Below are 21,471 nucleotides of genomic sequence, written 5' to 3' on the forward strand. Positions count from 1 at the left end.
CTTAATACTCTTGACCACCTCCACAGGTGGAGTATGACTATGCTGGCTCTTTCTAAAATCAACAATGATCTCCTTTGTTTTATTAACATTCAAAACTAGGTTATTTTTATTGCACCAATCCACCAAAGCCTTCACCTCCTCCCTATAAGAATCTTCGTTATCATCCCGGATAAGACCCACCACTGCCGTGTCATCTGCATACTTCACAATATGGTTCGTAGCAGACTTGGCATAACAGTCATAGGTCATCAAGGTGAACAGTAACGGATTTGTAGTTCAGTGAAGAAACTCATACTAGAGCCACTGGATATTTTTAAAAGGAAAACACTAAAATTGAACTGAAAACATGCAGAATTTCAACTGGCCCAACTAAGGCAATTTTTCTTTATTTACAATTGGATTAGCTCTTGCATACTAGATTATGAAGAAGAATGAAGACTTGATCTCTTGCAAAAGTAATTTACATTAGTTTAATAGTTATATGTGTTAATGCATTAGAATGAAATAGAATTTTCAGTTCTAGTGACTCTGGCTAATTTAGCTTTACACAAATATTCCTAGTAGTATATTTATGATCTGAAAAATGGAATGCTATAATTTCAACCATACTGCATCCCCAACAGACCTTTTCTGTTAAATTGGACAGTACTTTTCTAATTCAGGTGAATTTTTCTAGAGGCATAGGTGAATTCACAGTGACAGGAACAAGAAAGATTTACTTTCTACCAAATTACTTTGCATGAGCATGCAGACATGCTTACAAAAAGCATATTCTTATTTACATTGAGGGAGGGTAGCTGCATCAAAACAAACTAAGCAAACATTTTGTACAATGTGGTATTTATATATTGTTTCAAGTGATGGAAGTACTTTGTGCACATTTTCTCAGGAACATGACAACTCTGTAAATGAGTAATTGCTACTACCTTTCTCTTTTATATATACAAGGAAGAGTAGTGCTGAGACAGGAAGAAAATTACTTACCTAAAATCATCTCTTTTCCAAGCAAACGTTCATATATTCCAAATTTCCAACCCCATTTACAAAACAAAAAGCCTATATAAACTATGAACACTCTTCTTTTTAAAGAGTCAGGCTTAAATATCTACATAGATATTAGTTTCCAATAAAAGTAGATATGAAAAACATGGATTTTTCATTTACAGATCAACTGAATTCATACTATAGTTCTTTGGAAACAATTCAGGATGGTTTCCAACATCCTGCTCATGTATCACAGTCCAAAATATGTCTCCATATATATATATTTTACTTATGTAGCTCATATCCTATCCTCACAATACCTCTGTGAGTTAGATGAGTACTCTTATCCCCGAAACTGGAGTTTCAACCTACTCACTGTGCCAAGGTCACCTCCTGAGATGATTGCAATTCCAAGGATTAAATCTGAGGCCTGCTTTCAAACCCAAGAACTATCTCAAATGAATAAAATGCTTGTCACTTTCATTACTTACATTACTCAGAGCAAGACTACAAGTAAGGGGTTTGGCTGAGGTTAAATCAGATGAGGAGAATTCTAGGGACCTTTCCATTCAGGCCGAAGGTGGTCAGACTAAAGTCGCCATCTCATTCTCACGGATCCTAGTTTTGAAAGCTGAGAATATAGCTTTTGCTAGAGGTTTGTGCTTGATATGATGGATCTAGCTGAACCTTTACACTATTTTACTCCGCTTCTGCAGCTTTTCTTTAGGTAAGTGATCCTTGTGTTTTTTAGATATTATATTTCATATAATAATGGTAATATCTGCACAACAGAATAGTGTACTTACTAACAGAATGGTATGCGGTCTCTAACTTGAGCAGAGGGTTGGACTAGAAGATCTCTAAGGTCCCTTCCAACTCTGTTATTCTGTATTCTGCAGTCTATTCTATATTCAACTTACGGAAGTTATGAGTTCTGCATTTTTGGTGGTTTTTCTGTACGCAATGCATAGGAGGGTTGGGTTAGATGCTCCTTGTGGTCCCTGCCAACTCTACAGCTTGGTGATTCTATGAATTGCAAATAAACAGTTAATGTTATTTCACCAGAAAGTGTAATTATTAATTTCTAAAAGATTTAACTTTTTCTTAGAAAAGACATGAGCAAAAATACATTAATTTTAGCTCACGCTTTAAAAAGAAGTCATACAGTATGAAGGTAATAAATAGACACAATAAAATGTTACATAAGCAGGAGAAAATTTTTCAGATTGTTTAAATTATTTTAATTTTTATACAGAATACTCAATACCTTCTTATGCTTTAGTTTTATTTAGTTTAACAGACATTTTGTTACTTACAAGTTTTTTTCTGAATGGTGATTCTTTCTAGTACCACCTGCTGGATAAAATTGATGGTCATTTCATATTACACATTTTCCTGATCTTAAACCTCAGGAATGTTTAATTATATGTCTATGGAGACGCTTTCAAGGGTACTCCACAGTGGTAATAATGAATACATCCAAAAATCAAGCAGACCTGAGATGCAACTCAGTGCAGTATCGTTCCTTGCTATTTTTCAAACATGACATCCATATAAGAATTAGGACCACCAGATCTGGGCTCCCAAAATTCACATGGCAACAGAGGGATACACTAACCCTTTACTGTCAACCAGTGGATACTATGAGTTTTCTGAGCAGGAATCTTTCCTGTTTATTGTTTAGACATGAGTCCTGCTTGGGTTTATGTGGAAGAACTAAATCAAGAACCTCCAACATGCAAGACACAGGTTCTGTCCTGAGAATAGCCTTTCTTTTCATCTTAGAAACCTTGGAGCAATTCTGCAGAATGTAGCAATAGAGTTTGTGAGGAATGGCTTTGGCAGTGGACGGGGACAAAAGGCTATACTTGCTCAGAATCTAACTCTCTGGCCTCTCACTTTATTAATAAGTAACATAATACAGTGTTTGCACTGCTTGAATATTATATACCACTAATATCCCTGAAAATATATACAGGCATTCCTTGACTTAAGACAGGTCACTTAGGGACCATTCAAAGTTACAATGGACCTCCCCAGAGCAACATACAACTTCGTTTCAAAGTTTTGACAGCTGCCCCCCATAGTCACATGGCTGCATTTTGGGTGCTTGAGGCAACTGGCCAAAATTTATGGCCATTTGCAGTATTCCTTAGTTATGCCACTTCAATTTACCAACATTTACTTCCAATTTCAGATAAAAAATACCCATTGGGTGCAATGCATTGACTTAATGACCATGCACAAAAGGTTTTGAAATCAGATGCAATCATGTGGTGACCCTCTTAACAACCTCCACAACTTATGACCATAATCCTGAGCTTAGTTATGGTTGTAAGTCAAGGGCTACCAATATTCCTGGTTCTTCAGACTTTATGAATAGTTGTTCATGGGATGATAGCGATAATGACGACCTTCATTATCTGTTAGAATAGAGAAGAGGTCTACTTCTTCCTTTATTTCTAATCATCCAGGAAACCTGAGCAAGTTGAATAGGTTTAAATTTGAGAAATCAGTGTGCTACTCACTTTCCTCACAATTGGTGAACCTGGGCTTCTGATAATCTGTTTTGACCAGCTTTATCAAAGAAACTATTTAAATCCTAAAACAATATTTGATGTCAATCATGGATTAAGTCAGGGTTCAAAGTGTATCACAAGCAACTTAGAAGTTGGATAAGAATTTTTCATCTGCTTCTCACATTGTGCTTTTTAACACAATTGAAATGGCTCTAATCCCTAATTTCTGCAACAAGTAACATCTATTGATTATGGTACAAACTAATTGGATATTGGTAATCCATTGACACTGATTATTATGAATTGGACTCAGCCATTCTTGGAAACATTATTTTGCCTCTGGCATTTCTGCCAGCAATAGTGACTGTGTGCTAAAATATATCCATATTCTTTAGAGAGTTGATAGAAATATATATGTTAATGAAGCTCAGTGTCCTTTTTATTTTATAGTAAATTCTATAATTGTTTTATTTAATATATAATTTCAAATTTAATTATTACAATCTAGAAGTATCTTAGTCCTTGTCCAACTCTAACACTGGTGAAATACAGGTAGACCTCAACTTACAACATAACTGAGCCCAAAATTATTGTCATGCTGGTTATTAAGCTGGTCATCATGTGGCTGTTCCTGATTTTTATGACCTTTTTTGCAGTGGTCATTAAGCAAATGCCATCATGAAGCAAATCCAGTGTCTGCAATGGACATTTTCTGCTGGAAACTGAAGTACACATTGGTTTCCAGCAAAACAACACTGTAAATTGCAGTCACCTGACCACAGGATGCTGCAAACAGTTTAATTGTGATTCAGTTGCTGAGTGCTCCAAATGCAATCCTGAGATTGCAGGGGGGGGGGAATCCAGCCATTGGAGCCTTGAATTCAGGTCTACGAAGCCCCAGGGACATCCATTGTAGCTTGGAATGGAGCTAAGTGACTGCTCGTTAGTGGAGGAGTAATCATTTGGGATAGGGAAAGAAGCGTCACAGAAGTGTGGTGTTTGAAAACTCCTGGACTAAATGAGAATAAACAAATTCCTGCTTAATATAGATTAAATGAAAGCCAGTTTGGTGTCATGGTTAAGATATCAGGCTAGAAAAGGGGAGACGTGAGTTGTAGTCCTGCCTTAGGCACAAAGCCAGCTGGGTGACCTTGAGCTAGTCAATTTCTCTCAGTCCTAAGAAGCAGGCAAAGACAACCCACTTCTGAAAAATTTTGCCAAGAAAACTGCAGGGACTAGTCCAGGCAGTCACCAAGAACTTGAAGGCATGTGTGCACACACTCACAAACACACAAACACACAAACAAACATACAAACAAAGATTAAAAAATATATTTCTGATCACTGAAAAGACAGATCAAGGAACTGCTAAGTAATATAATTGCAATTTACCCTGTTTGGCTTTCTTAGTAATATGTAAGAGATTTGGTCTCTTTATGATAAAGGCATTTGTTTTTTTACAAATTGCTTTCTGTAAGAGAGTCTACCCAGGAAGTCAGAGGATAAAAAGTGTGCAGTACAGGTACTGCAAGTAGCCTAAGTTGAAAAACACTGGGCTAAATAATTGAAAAGAACAGTTTTTTATATAAAAGTGGTTACATATTTTGCTTTATATCTCTTTCTGTAGAAAGGCAGAAAACTAGTTCTTTTTTAAAAAAATAAGACTTGGGAACCTGAGAATTATGGTAGTGTCTCCTTTACACCTCTTTGTGGATGCTCGTGAGGACACCTGTTGAATGTGTTGTGGTCAAAATCTGGTTCACCAAATCACTTTGAAGATATAACATAATACTATTAGCATGCAAACAGCATATATGGGCTTATTAGCAAAATACAAGACACCTTGCTGAACAGCCCTGAACAAAATACTTTGGCCTACTATATTGCAAAAAAAAAAAAAAGGCGTAGTTTAAATTACAGCACGACATTCAAATGTTTTAGATACACTCATCTGTGTGACATTATTATTTATTTATCCCTTCCTACTAGGTCAGCCTGCTAGCCAAACTGTCTGTGAGATATGGTCAATGAATACAAACAATTTGGTTTACTGGGCCACAGGTTCCTGACTGTTTCTTCTCCCTCCACTCAGAAACAATTCAGCTTGCTATAAATGTTTTCTTAGAAGAAGTTTTAAGCAGTTCATTGGGGCGGGGGGGGGGGGCTTTTACCACTGCAAAAAATCTATATATTGCCAACGGTTAAAAAAAACAGGTATAAAAAGTGTTGCAGGTACAGTTTGTGTAAAGCTTTGCAATTTTCTGTGGTCATCTATTTGATTTTAAATTATGTGTACAAGTTATATGCATGGAATAATTCTGTACCTTGAAACTGCTGCTGCAAAAATACATCTTAGCATATTACATTCCAGGAAATGTTAAACTATAAACAAACAAAATCCAAACACACCCAGGAAAAAAAGTATTTTAGGACAGATACAAAATGTAGCAAGAAGTATTTAACAGAATTTAACCAAATAAAGGAAATATCTTAGTTTATTATTTTTTAAACCAAGATTGTTGAACTTAATTGAACTGAAATGATCAAATCATTCAGCAAAACTTTAAGTAAAATAATATTTGGGACATTAACAGTTTTGCCTGTGAAACATAGCAGACTTTGAGTCATTTGTTAAAAGCAGCATTTCATTGTGTGTTCTGAGCAGAGATGTTTTTTTATAATACAGCCACATACCAAGATCTGTACAACTTGAATCTTAGAACCCATTTTAGTTCTATTAGTCACAAGTTTCTGCTGAACATTTGTTCTCTGTGAATATTTGTTTTACAGAATTTTTGTGCACCCTGTGCACAAGAAAATACTAGGCCAAAAGCAGATCCTTCTGCCAAAGATAATCCTTTCACCTGGCTTACAGCAAATTGGGGCAGACTTTCTTTCTGGAGAGAATTGTTTTTCCTTAGAGTTAATCAGTTGGGTATCACCTGGTGGGCTGGTTTAATATATCCAGGGAATAGAGTCAAAGCCAAAATGGCTGAAGGTGGCCAACTCGCCATGGCCAACTCGCTATAGCCAACTTGCCATCGCCATCTCGCCGCGTCCAACTTGTCATGGAACAACCCATCGCGGGACAAGAGTTACACTAATAGCGAAGAAATGGTGGGATAGAATCATTAAAGAACAGATGCAAAAGGAGGGACAAAATGAAATGTAAATGACAAAAATTAAAATATTTTTTAATTATTTTAAATAATTAGATTGAATTGTTGAATTGTCCCGCAGTGAGTTGTCCCATGAGTTGGCCACAGCATGTTGGCCATGGTGAGTGGGCCGTGGCAAGTGGGCGGGGTTGGGTGGGCCATAACAAGTTGTCTCATTCACCTCATGGAAGCTTTGTCCCTAAAAACATCTTTATATGCAAGGCTTACACCTGGGCCTCACTGACCCATACATCTCCAGTATTCAGATCAGGGTTTGGACTTCTAAGGCAGTGGTGGCGAACTTATGGCACGTGTGCCAGAGGCGGCACTCAGAGCCCTCTCTGTGGGCACGCACACCATGCCCTGGAGATGGCAACCATCCCTCTTCAACCAGCCACCTGCTAACTCGCTGAGGTACCATGTGGCTGGATGCATCCCAGCATGGCTGGTTTCCCTCCCCCCCAGTCCCATCCCTCCTGGCCTCGCATGCTCTCCTTTTCCCGGGCACGACCCACTGCATCGCCTCCTCAGCTGTCGACCAGCCATTCAGCTAGGAGGCGGCTTCTCTGAACTGCTGGCAGCAGACTGCACAGCCCCAGAGTGTGCCGGTCGAGGGACCGGCAGGCTGTGGCTGCTAATGGACACTGTCAGCCCCCATGCACTCGCTGGCCTCTCTGTGCAGGGGCCGATGGTGTCAGGCAGCAGCTGCCCCGGCCCCTGCCTCACCTTGCCCTGCAACAGTGGCACCTCCACCCTGCCTCGCCTCACGCCGCAGGACGAGTCTCCTGCCCACTGCCCCACCTGCCAGAGACCCCCTGGATCTCGCCCAACCCTGCCCGGCCCCCACAGGCGTCCCTCCCCACAAGCAACATCAAGGTGACCATATCCACCTTGGCCACACCCACCCAGTCTGCCATGACCACAGCCACACCCACCCAATGGGCCATGCCCACCTGGCACTCGGCGATAAATAAGTGGGGTTTGGGTTGCAGTTTGGGCACTCGGTCTCTAAAAGGTTTGCCATCACTGTTCTAAGGTCTCCTGAATGTGAAGAGAGCAAGTTGGGGGGGGGGGGAAGGAAACCACATTTGTTTATTGACAGTAAACAGACTTTGGTTTGAAGATATCAACATATACAGATATTTCACTGGAGAAACAACTCATAGAATATAGAGAGAGTTTTAATAATTTGACAAGATAATACTAAAAGGTCCTAAAAACCTTAAAGCATAATAAAATATGGCAGTAATGATATCATTAAATGTTTAATCAGACTGTAGGAGCACAGGAGCCATGCCTTCTAATGGTAGATATTGTATCCTGTTCCTCATCAGATGCATGATATCCGCACAAAAAAAGGCAAAAAGCATCTTCATAGAGACCATATAACATTAAGACCATGATTCATAGAGGGAAATTCATATCTGATTACTGAATCAATATAAATGATTAAATAGTTGATTTTAGATGCCATCTTTTCCTGAACTTTGTCTTCTCTTCTCCATTCCTAAAAAAAGTGAGACCAAAGACAAATCAACATAATTCAGAAAGAATTTTTAATATACCAGGTTGCTCTAAGGATATGTGATCTGAGACTAGTAACGGGTAATAGTTCATACTTCCTGTTGAATCCACGAAGTAGCTTGATATTTTTGAAAGACATTCAAAGTGAATCAACACTAAGCCATAGATACTTCACTTGGGAATTGAGATATGCTTTGCTAACAGGGCCAGCGGGATAGACTGAAAGTTCAAATTTCAGAATTCAGTTCAGCTGTGAACTTATCAGATCCCTTTGAGCAAACCACTGTATGTCACTCAATTTCCTTGGTGGGATAAAAACAGGATGCAAATGCCCACACATCAAAAGAATGTGTGGCAAGAATCAACAGTAAGAAGAGCATAGAACAAAAAAATAGGTATATAATAAATTAAAATAATCCAACAGGATTTCAGCACCCCAACTTTTTCCAAGGCCTGGGAGAATAGCCAGGTTTTCAGTGATTTTTTGAACTTCATCAGGATGAAGCCTGGTGGATGCTGTTCCAGAAAGCAAATATAGTGACATAGAAAGTACACTTTTTAAGTCCTGAAAAATGAGATTGCTTTGGGTTATTGTGTTAGGTCGCATTTGTCCCTTGGAATATATTTATAAAGTTATTGTGAGATCTATTGTTAAAATAAGCATGCCATGCATAGATGAAGACCATAAAACCAAGAAGTAGTCTTTGAGGGCATTTTTCTCTCCGAACACATTAGATAAAATAGCATCTGGTTATACATTATTAATGAGAAAGCCCACAATTGAATCTCTAAGTCAGTTGTTCCAATCTAGCAGCCTTCACATATATTGGCCTACAATTCATGGATTTCAGCTAACAGTGGGTTGCTTGTAGAATATAGACATTATAGTCTAATACAGTGGTTCTCAACCTTTTTAATGCCGTGACCCCAACCAGTCGTAAGTCGAGGACTAAACCGGTCATAAGTCGAGGACTAAACCGGTCGTAAGTTGAAGACTAAACCGGTCGTAAGTCGAGGACTACCCAACTGGTCGTAAGTCGAGGACTTTCCCTGCCCGGGAGTGCCGCGCATGTGTGGTTCCGCCCCCTGCGCCGGCCGAGGCGTAGCTGGCAAGCGGCAGAGACGGAGCAGGCCGACCACCAGCTGGCCCAGCCCAAGGGAGGTAAGGTACCCGCCGGAAAAGGGGGAAAAATGGCAGACAAAAAAAATGGCGGACAAAAAAAATGGCGGACAGCCTTGCTTGGCGACCCCCATGAAATGGTCGATTGACCCCAAATGGGGTCCCGACCCACAGGTTGAGAACCACTGGTCTAATATCAGAAAGCACTGGACAGGAAAAGGCTGTTCTCAATGACTTTTAGCACATAAGTACCTGCACAATTTTAAGTAATCTTCCTAAACTCATGTCCATCATATAAACTGGGACAACTTGGTTAGGAAAGTCTCTTCTAAAGACTGCATTAGCTTTTGCACGATATTTTATAATCTGTATGGATTGAAGCAGAATAATATTTATGCATGCGATTGTACCAATGGATCTTTGCTTATTTTAATCATTTTCTTAATTGTTTCATTTATGACTCAGCCAGGTTATTGCTGAATGAATAGCAAATGGCATAAGGAGACAAGGTAAGGAAATAAATTGTACTGACAGACAATTCATAATAGCAAAAAAGATGAAATAGATAGTCTAACAATAAAATATTTCCAGTCCTGAAAACCCAATCATGCTAAGTTATACGAAAAGATATTCAAGTAATTAGAAGAAAGTCTTCCAGAATATAATATATAAGTATTGGTGGCATCAAAGTTCAGACATTGTACTCTTGTATTTATCTGAGAAAAAGAGAATGAGAAGAAGCTGAAGTTTCCTAATCTGAGTAGCATTTGAAGCTGCTGTTTAATCCAAGACTGGTGAAACTGATCTGAAGATTCAATAAAACTTCTTTACAACTGAAGTCTGGTCACAAATTCTAAATAAGCTGTGGGGACTACAGAACTTAATCATTTTTTCTCTCAAACTGATAATGACAATATGTTTGCATCTCTGATGCTTGACATTGAAGTTTCTAAGAGTCCAGGATGATGTAGGCATGTGGGATCCTTTTATATATAGTATTAGGTGATTATTGGTTTAAGATCTATTTTACTGGTATACAACTATTTCCAATAAGTAGAATACTCTAGATTTTACTGTGCTACTTGACTGTGGGCTGAGCTACTGAAAATATACAAACCATTAGAAGGTAAAACATTTGCATTCATTCTACCAGTTTGGATGACTAATTGTAGGAAATGTCTAATATTCACAGTGGTAGTCGTCACCCCAAAATTATTTTCTTGTGTACAGGGATTCTTACAACTGCATAGTTTTTGAAGTAGTTACCCATATTTTGACACCGGCTCTTCATAAAAACTCATGCTATATTTTTGTGATATTAGCAAAACTACTACAATCAAGTCTCCATTTTCAGTGGCAACTGTGTGAATGTTCAAGTCAGGAAGTTTTGGTCAGAAAAAAAGTGGATCTTTCTCTTTCCTTTTGTAAAACTTGCCCAGCTCAGAGCAGCCCAGTACAGGCCTCTGTAATAGATGCTGCTGCCTCTGTTGCTAACCTTAGAATAAGGACATACTTAACTTCAGATATGTTCCTAGGTGTAATATTTGGCTTTATAACTGAATATTGAACAAAAGTTTTGTTTTAAGTGGCATGAAGCAGTAGCAATTGTACTAACATGTCAGTTTTGATAGCCATCATATCACGGTTTCCCTCATCCTCCTTGTAGATTAGAAAGGACTCTATTAGTTTGGGTACTTCACTATTATGGAAACCTGGCCAGTATAGTTAATGCATGGTTCTATATGTCACATGGCCAACTAGTGTGCCATGCAAATGCAGCCCATGTTAGCGATAAATATAGCAACCATAAATAGGAAGTTAGCACAGTTGACTGTTCATTTATTGCCTAATAAGCAACTTTACTTGAGAAAGAACCTGAGTCATATGCATCAAGGTTCACTCCCAACTGCTACTGTAAACACAATGAAAAGAAGCACACCCTTTTCCCTTTAAAACAGCCCAGGCTCAAAGCTGATTCCCTTTTATGAATTTCGGAATTCCTGATCTGATGATGATTAACTTGCTCCTAAGAGTCATCTCTTCAGTAATATTCTCCAACAAGCACTCGCTTTTCCTCTGCGATTCAAAACTGGACCTGCAGACAGCAAGATCTGCCTGCAACTGGCTGTTATGGCCAGCAGAGGTCAATATGGTCTCCTTTAAAGGCAACTCAGTAGAATATTCCCTGCAGCTTTTCAGCCAGTATCATGCCTTTCAATCTGCTGAGGCTTAACCACAGTCCTCTTGAGGCACAGGGAGAGGCTGTTTTTTATGGCGGTGGCCTGGTGGTGCAATGCTCTTTCTTCAGAGCCACTCTGTGCAGTGACACCATTTCAAAACAAAGGAAGTTCAGTTGCCTCTTGAAAAAGCACCTGTGGGAAAACCATGACCTGGATGACTGAGAATCTCCATAGACATTTACTGTTTCAATAGCATTCACTTCAAAGTCTTTCCATCTTTCTTTCATAAGATGGAGATCTTCTCCTGTGACTCACCAAGTAAAAAAACTTCCTAATCAATTATTTCCATGGCACAGAATTCTCCAACTATCGCTCCACACTCATTCATTAATAGTGTTTTTGTTGCTGAATTCATTAATTAACTCATGATAGAATAAAATGAAAATTGTAATATAAAATGTGTTACCCAGAATAGGGATGAACATTCTATTCTTCCTCTATAAATGTGACATTTTATGATTATAAATCACTGTGTATTAGAAAAAGCAAAGGCCTTCTTGGTTTATTTTTAAACAGTTTCTATTTAACATTTTGTTACCCCTGTTACTATGACAACCAAAATGATTTTTAAAAAAGTAAATGAATCTGTTTAAGCTGAGGTTTGTTTCTTCTAAATCAATTCTGAGCATGCTTTTAAAGGATTATTAATAAAATGTAACATTAGTGAAAATCGCTTTCTTTAATGCTTGATCTGCCTCTCCATGTTTAAGTACTAGGCATACAAGCTATTAATTTATAGCTTCTGGAAATTTTCAAGAATGACAAAAGCAATGTGAATAAATTGTTAAAAATGAAATGTTCTGCTTCTAGTTCCTATCCCTGATTTCTTTCTGGCAGAATACTTGGAGCCATAAGAATACCAAATCCCATGTGGCAGAATCTGCAAGAAAAGTATGACAAGTAGTTGAGTGCAGTTACCTTGTTTCAAAATACAATATTTGTATTGAAAGACCCTGTGCCTAGAAAATCAGACTTGACAATCTTTGTTACTGCTTCTGTTTATCTTTGAACTTTTACTTTAAATGATACGTGTCAGTTCCAAACTTTTGCATGACATATGCCAGAAGTCAGATCTAAGAAATGAAGAATTTCAGACTCCTAGTGATGAGCTTGGGAAACCATCAAAAGTGTGTTTAATTTTCATGGAAAGGATTGAAGTCTGGAGGCTCAGTAAATCTCAATGAATCCTCATCAGTGTTAAAAAAATAAGTAGAAGACTTAATAATTAATTTTTAAAGAGTCTGTGCCCGTTTAAGTTTAATTTTTGACACTCTGGAATTAGGAAGATAGATTTATCAATCACCTATCATATTCCTCCCAGACCTATCTTGGAGAATTCAAAACTTGAGATACAATTCAAAGCTGCAGATACAGCTCCTGCCTGTCACCAAAATGCTCTTGGAGTGTCATGATGCTCTTGATTTGATTTTGGTTTCTTTGTCAAGAACCTGTTTCATTTTGTGGAACTCCAAAGCTTGCCAAATCAGAAGCATATCACTTAGGTTTGCTTACCTAGGTCTAGAGTTATCTATTTTGTAACTGGAAATAATTATTCAATTTGCATCTTTGATTTTATAGATAGCATAAATACCATTAATGGGTATTTTTACAACCTGATTCTTGAAAAAATAGGGAGCTTTAATTTAAGCCCATTAACCCAATTTTTGCATTGCTTGGGGATACACATAAATAATCCCATACATATAAAGAATATAGGCATATTCATATTACATGGTAAGTCACGCTGTAGTTTCCTAGTTAATGCCAGGCACTGTGTATACATTCAGACACATCTGGGTAAGAAAGGATTAAAATACAGGGAGCTAAATGCAACATATAACCAGCATTTGCTCTATGTTCATCACTGATACTGAAGCTTGGCATTATGTCCAAATAAGAATGTGTATTTAGTCAACGGTTAACACCCCATGCATCTATTCAGATATAGGAATGGGATGTAGGAGTGATGAAGCAAAGTGCTGTTTCTTTTTTGCCTAGTCCCTGTAAATATGTGGAAAGTTTGTTTTTGAAACAAAAGGGCTTAGAGTGAGGATTAGATTTGTTACTTTACACATGGTGCTTCTAATGTGGCCTAATACACTAGGAACCAATTGTTTTCTCATGTTGCTTTTCTAATCCAGAAAATCAAAGATTAGATTAGATCTATTACCTGTACATTTAACCACTTATAATTAAAATTAAGCTGTGCATCAATAAAATGCATCGATCTGTAATATATTTTGAACAAAACCTTATTTGACATGATTTGTACCATACTAGGACAAACTTTTGAACACTAGGGTTTCTTTTGGGAGTAAATACCAGCTCTTGTCACTCATAAGTGCCTCCATCCCACTTGATTGATAAAATAAGCATGCAGTACTCCTATTGTGTTCAAATTTAGCCCAGAAATTCAACTTCATGTTTCTAAAGAGAAGGCCTGAGAACATACCGGGTTTTGTCCCAGATCTCCAATCACAATGACCAGCCTTTAGATTAGTCCACCGGGAAACCTCCCGTGCTTTCTAGAGGTGCGGTCTTGTTGTGCCCTGGCATTCTGTTTCCCATTTGGGGATGAGGGTGAGAGGGAAGGCAATGAGACTTGGGGAAGTCTTTATAAGGCCCTACACACATAGCTCAAGACCATTTTAGGGAGGACTGACAGACCTTCGGTATGGGGAAGAGTAGGAGCAATCAAGGAAATAGTGTCCACTATCAAATTGCTCCTTTCTAAACATGGTTCCTCATATTCATTCCTTTAAATGCACTAGCCACAGTCTTCTAAGGAAGCAGGAAACTATTAAGTCACTGCCCTTTGGGCATCGAAGAGTGCTGTTATAGCCCTGGTCAATCTTTCAGTTCTCCAGAATAAATATATCCAGTTCAAACTTGAGTGAAAACATTAAAAGCCAAACCAAACTGCTGACCCATTATCTCTCCTGTTCACTCAGTAGTCCTTTAAATAAACAGGTAGACTACTTAAGAAGTGTTCCACATTTAAGTTGAGGAGTGATAGAATGCTGACAAGATTCCAGCCCTGCGAAACAGTGAACAGCACCCTATCTTCTCTGCAGTGTCCTAAAAATAGTCTATGCCAGAGATCCATCAAGAAATGGATCCTTCCTTCTCTTTGCCCTAAGAAAGCTAAAGAACTCTCCCAGGGGGAGTGGCTGCTCCAGTTTGGCACCCAATCCTGCCACTGATGTCACTGTCTTCAGTTCAATAAAAAGATCTAAGAGCAGGGAATAAGGACCACTCCCAGGGATTCAGACGCCTCGCGGCTAAGTCTGTCGGCCTTGCTGCTCCTGCTCCTGCTCCTCCTCTTTCCTTCCAGCTTTCTCAGTCATGGTGGGTTTCCAAGAAAATTAAGTTCTGCTTAGCTATATGTAACATTATAATTTCCAACATTGTGCTAGTTATAATAAGGCAGTCCAGAAACCAATTTAGTGAGATTTTTAATGGGGCAATGCCCAGCAAAATCAGACTGAAATTTGTAGATGTGTAACATACAAATTGTGTGTACATTACAGTTACATTTATGTATTGGGGTTACTTAGGAATTCTTGATTCATTCATTAGCTTGCACATTTCCCACAACATTATAGCAAGTTGCTATTAGTAACTCAAGTTTATTAAAATTATTGTGTGCAGGAATCCCAGTGACCCATCATAAAAGCAAGTTATTTTGTATAGAACTGAAAGGGCAGATAAATCTTTATCTAAAAAGTCCTGTGCATGTCTGCACGAAAGTAAATTTCATTTAATTAAATGGGACTTATTCCTATAAGTAAGTGTAAGTTTGTACCTCCCTAAGTCTACTTTCATAGCTCTTTTAAATGTAATGCTGCTGCTTCTTACCTTGTGTTAACTAATGGAAAGCAGCAATTTATTTGATTTGTAATATGTATCATACCATATTGATATTACTTTTCCATATTTCTCACTGCATATAGAAAGATATAACACTGATCTTTTTATCATTAGTAGAGTGCACCCTTGGCCTGCTAATTCTTGAATGTAGCCATTAGCTATAGGATATGTATAGTTTTTGTCTGTCAGTGCAATTTTTTCCAACAATACCAGTATTTTCCTTTTTTCCCCTCTTCTTCTTGTTGCCAAATGCAGTCTTTCAGTGCTGATCAAATTGCTGGTAAGTGGAACATTACTGAATATTATTGCAATTTAATATTGTGATAACAAATGTTGCATGTTCATTGGTTTATGGATGTATTATTTCATTAGCAGTTTAGTAGCATCTCCGATATTGTAAGAAAAAAAAACTGTCCCTTTCTTTGCATCTTGGGAAGATGTTTCATGGAGCAAGCAGGATGCTGTGAATTCCAAAAAGTATTTTGTTATATGATTGATTTTTTTCTAACAGATCGAATTCTCCAAGGATCAACAGGATGGTGAGTTTCCAGGAAAAATGCATAAACTCAGGCAGAGGCATTTTCACATAAAGTACTGTTAGAAAGTGTGCATTGATATAAATAGGGATGTTTTATTGATTTGAATTCAATTACATACATGTAAAAGGATTCCAAGTACTTTCTTAACATATTGAAGTTTTGCTATTCAATCTTTGAAGCAAAGCTCACCAAACATCTGGCATTTGACTCTCGCTCATAATTCTTCCCAAGAAGAGATAGTGGAGGGAATAAAATTTAAAGTCATCCAAGCCAAGAAAGGCAAACATTTTTTAACATGTTATCTATTAAATATATGAACAATGTACTAAACATAATTTCTTACTTGTGAATAGTTAGAAGAGAACAATGTATATTACTGGAGAAAAAGTATAACCTCCCTCCATCTAATTTTTAAGATGTAACATGAATTTTCATGAATAAGAACTGGTTTGGGGTGTTTTTTTCATTCATGTAGCAGAACTGTTGCATAGTTGTCTAATTTTGGTAATTCTTTTTTTTTCAAAATAACAATTTTGTTCTGTTTTATGAAACATTTGCTTTAAAGCTTAATTTTAATCACTAGCTCTAGAGTAGATTTATTCCAATTCATGCATATAATATTCAGTGAAAAACAAAACATCTTTTTGTACCATTAATGCTGGCCTCCTAAGAGTTTTTGTCCAAACAGGTACCTTTCAATGTAATATTGCAACATTATTCTTCCATCAAAAGTACCTTTGTAGAAATGCTTTGCCAAATTAATTGTGTTGTCAAACATAATGCTTAGATATAATAATAATAATAATAATAATAATAGTAATAGTAATAATAATAGTAATAGTAATAGTAATAATAATAAGTGGTTTTTGCAGCTTCCAATTTAACAGCAACAGGCATATATATAGATTCATTACTAATTTCTGTATATCATGTTTGAAGTCATGTTGCTGTTGTAAAACTAATGATTTCATATGCCCTTATTAAAGTTAATATACACATATGCATTTGTTTCATCTGTAAGTTGATGGGAAGTCTATTCTGGCTACAAAGTATATTCAGTTGAAAATCTCTTTTAATTTATTAACATGAATTTACTATACCAATTTGTATTAATTTTTAAGTCAATATCAAGTGAAGTATGATGAATTAGAAGGATTTTAGGAACATAATTTAGTAAGTGAGCATTTATAATAGATTACTATCCCTATTCAGATTACAGTAATATAAATGATAAGTTGCCATTTTTGTGATAAATTTCTTAGCTTAAGAAAAATTATATATTAAAAAAGTGGAGAAACACTAAGAATATTTACTTCTAGACCACTTTTGTTTTTATTGCTGAAAATTTAGAATTTAATTTTGTTTCTAAGCAACATTTATTCTGTCTCCTGTAAAAGCAACATTTTAGCTTCATGGAGACTAAGCTTCGTGGAGAGTAAAGTGAGAATAACCTCTGTTGCAATATCTTTATGTAAAGCAGAGAAAAAACATTAGACAAATATTTTGTCAATGGCCACCTGTTTTGCTGTGATGATTATTCTGATATCAAACTACAACAATAGTAAAAACATTTTTAAAATTTAAGACTATGTTTAAACATATTTTATTTTGTCTGCTACACAGTAACTACCCACTAAATGCACAATAAGTGGGTTGGCTGTGTTTGCAGACATTTTCAAATTTGTTTCTCACTATATATATTTACTAGCTATTGTTAATAGCATTACAGTGGTGTTTACATTTGCTAGACAGAGAGATACTGGTGATGGTAATGAAGGTTGTTCTGTTCTTGGTATCCAGCAAAGAACTACTGTATAAATCTTGAAGTATGTAGCACTTTCCTTCTACATCTCTAAAAGGCCAACATTTTATAAGCTGTAAGAAGAGAGGATCTGGCAACAAGAGACTTCATAGGTCCCACACATCAGATAGTGATGGGATTAATATCAAATATATTGAGTTACAGTCTATGAGCCATATGTCCTGTCTCAGCAATTTAGAAGAGGCCAAAGAAGCTCCTGAAGGGCTGGAGTAAACCCTAAAATAGGACAGCAGCACAAAGCATCTATGAAAAATTAATGAGGACTGTATACTTGATCATATGACTAAACTAATCAAACTGAATCAATATTAATCCTATACCTTTGTGTCACTGATTCTTTCTATTTTACTATCAATATTCAGTGCCTGGCATTTCCAGCTGGCAATTGTATAACAAGCCATTAACTGTTTGAATAATTGAATGAGTTATCTGGCACCAGATCGGGAAGACTCTAATGAAATTCATGGGAGAAGCTGCTTCAGGCACATGTGGGAGGGCTAGATACCTGGCCATAGCCACACCTATTTTTCTGGAATTCAGTTCAGAAGTTCCTCTCCTTTAGAAAAAGGAGGTGGGGAAAATGACTAGTCTTCAAGGAATCAGATGTCAAAGTGGATGTCCTAGCTGAAATGTGACTTTGGCAATGCAGCTGCTTCACATCAATTTCTCACATCTCTAACAGATAACATCCACACTGGAAAACAATCAGTGTTTAGATTTGTGAATGATAAGGATATACTCATATCTCATTTTATTTTGGTTCCATTACATCAATAATCCTCTCTTTCCTTCCTTAAGACACATGTGATTTAGAAAGTGTTTTAATATATTTCTATTTAAAATCTAATAAATATATGCACCACTGCAGTTGAAAATCATTGGCTGAGTTCACATAACATACTAATAACAAAACTTGGTTTGCAAGCCTTAAAATGCAAATTAGTAACATGGTGAATAGCAACTCTCATTATATACTTCTACTGAGATTTGCCATTTACCATGTCATTCAGAATTGGAGCAGACACAAACGATTTTATATTTTAACATGGAAGCACTCTGTTTGAAGACAATAGCAGGAATGGGAATTATATTCAGTTTTACAGTGAATTTACAAAAATGTTAGCCAATATGAAAAATAATGCATATGCAACAATGGCATTGTTAATACATAATGATAATGATAATATCCCCCATAAATCAAATACTGTACAGGTAGTCCTCGACTTAAAATCATTCATTTAGTGACTGTTTGAAGTTACAACAGTACTAAAAAAGTGACTTATGACTGTTTATCATACTTATGACTGTTTCAGCATCGCTATGGTCACATGATCAAAATTTGGATATTTGGCAACTGTCATGTATTTATGACTATTGCGGCATCCCAGGGTCATGTGATCACTTTTTGTGACCTGCTGACAAGCAAAGTCAATGAGGAAGCCAGATTCACTTAACAACCATGTTACTAATTTAACAACTGCAGCGATTCACTTTAACAACTGTGGCGAGAAAGGTCATGAAATGGGGCAAAATTTACTTATCAACTGTCTTGCTTAGCAATGGAAATTTGGGGCTCAGCTGTGGTCGTAAGTCGAGGACTACCTGCACTCACTTTAGTAATCTAAAATTTATAAAACTGAACCTTGGGAAGTTTATCATTAAGATAAGTGAATTTAACACAAACTGATAGCTGGAGTATTGCTGATGACAGTGACAGGAACTTAGTTGATGGAGAAATGACCCCTGGGTTACTCATAATTGTGTTCAAATCTTGAATCATCTATGGCACGGGTGTCAAATTCCCCGCATCACATGACGTGTTGCGACATATCACGACTTTTTTCCCATTGCCGGAGCTGGGATGGGCATGGCCTCAGCATGATGCAACCGGCCTGTGGACCAGCAGTTTGATACCCCTGATCTATGGATTTAGTTTCTAGGTTAAAGAAGTCATTATAAAGGAGATGTAAAAGACAGCATTTTAGTTCTTTTTTGGAAAAAAATCAATACCCAAAATCTTCAACATAGAAACAATTCTTTACAGAGCAAATACTTCTCAGAAATATCCATAAATCAAATCCTGAATGCTGTTTTTGACATTTTGTTCTAGAATTTAGCTCTTAATATTATTTACATGAGTATATAGCATTTTCACACCAAGGCAGTTTGCCACAGAGTTCAAAGCTTTATAGTTGCATTGGTCTAAAACTCTCAGATACCTATTGATAAAGCAATATCAGTAGTGCTTAATTAATTTAATCAATTGACGGTATGTGTGAAATTACTTTAATATTACTTTATGACTTCAAAAGGATACCAAATCACAAAGTTGCTTATAGAGAGCAGCAAGGAAAATGTTTACAGAAGAACTAGTATAGATTACCATGCATATGCTGTCATTTAATGTTTTATTGGCAATATTAGTTCAATCATCCAAGCCATTTTTCTTGAAAATGACAACATTCTTGTTTTCATTTTCTTGTCTCAGCTAAGAGATTTCTTTAGCTCCTAAAGGAAAAAAAAAAGGAGAAGGGAGGGGGAAGAGAGAGATAATGAAAAAAAATACCCCACAAAACAAAACATTAAAATTGCAGGTAAAATTCTTGAAATATGGTGCTGTTGGATATGGTGGTAGAGAATCTGGATTTTTTTTTTTACAAGTACTTGCTTATAGCTACTTTATGGATTCAATGTTTGCCTCTAGTAACTCCTACATTCTATTCTCTGTAGACTTTAAGGAGGCATTCCTCCTGTTTGACAGGACCGGGGAAAGCAAAATCACCCTAAGCCAGGTTGGAGATGTCATCCGTGCTCTTGGACAGAACCCAACAAATGCTGAAGTCAAGAAGATCCTGGGCAACCCCAGCAATGAGGGTAAATCTTCTTTGTGATCCACCCTAATCAAAATATATCCTCCTGATGTTTTTCCCTTTAAATGAATGTCTCAAATTTGGTATACTGATTTCTTAAAGACTAGATTGGTCACACAAGCAAATACACACATACACACTTGTATCTTTGCATTCAGCTATCTACTCCTTCTATCCCTCTAAACTAGGGAACGAAAAAACTTAGAAAACTTAGAGATATTTCCTGTATTCAGTAATCTAAAAACTAGAGCTGAATTCCTCTATATTCCTCTTAGGAGAAAGCCTAAGAAAGTTAGTGAGACAGACTTGAAATGCAATTAATTGACATTTAAAAGTACTGCAGTGTTGGGTTTTTACATACTTAAATTACCATTTAAACAATACATAAATGATTATTTTCTTATTAGTTATTTATGCTGAAGGACATACAAATTGCTGTAGCTTCTTTAACTCAACAAGTCTACCCCCTACCTTCAACCATCACTAAGTGAACATTATCCAGCTAGATTTGCATCCTTTTCATTTGCATACCTTTAATGATGAAGAGTAAAACATCTGACAAAGGTAGAAGCTTAAGACACAAGATAGAGTTGCCTTTTTTAGATTAATTATTATTATTATTATTATTATTAATTTAATTTGTACCCCGCCCTTCTCCTCATGGGACTCAGGGCGGCTAACAGCCTCATAAAAACCACAATACAAATACAATGATATCTATATTAAAAACCAAATTAAAAGGAAATATTTAAGAAGGCCGATCATTAAAATTATCCTTAAAATACCCTTAAAAAACCCCGCTAAAAATCCCTAGGCCAGACCCGC

At 36.9% G+C, this 21,471-nt stretch overlaps 1 protein-coding gene across 2 annotated transcripts in view; it reads left to right on the forward strand.

Moving 5' to 3' along the window:
• Positions 1 to 21,471, forward strand: part of MYL1 (myosin light chain 1) — a 29,467-nt gene that overhangs the window by 2,034 nt on the left and 5,962 nt on the right. The window contains exons 2-3 of one of the 2 annotated variants that reach the window (XM_015831114.1): positions 15,927 to 15,954; positions 20,507 to 20,650. In XM_015831114.1, the coding sequence (XP_015686600.1) occupies positions 15,927 to 15,954; positions 20,507 to 20,650 (172 nt within the window). Of the gene's footprint in view, positions 1 to 15,664; positions 15,696 to 15,926; positions 15,955 to 20,506; positions 20,651 to 21,471 lie in introns of those variants that run through there. The other variant, XM_015831121.1, reaches the window with a different exon arrangement.

The sequence above is a fragment of the Protobothrops mucrosquamatus genome, unplaced genomic scaffold (assembly GCF_001527695.2).
Source record: "Protobothrops mucrosquamatus isolate PMUCROS unplaced genomic scaffold, P.Mucros_1.0 scaffold_253, whole genome shotgun sequence".
Taxonomy (NCBI): domain Eukaryota; kingdom Metazoa; phylum Chordata; class Lepidosauria; order Squamata; family Viperidae; genus Protobothrops; species Protobothrops mucrosquamatus.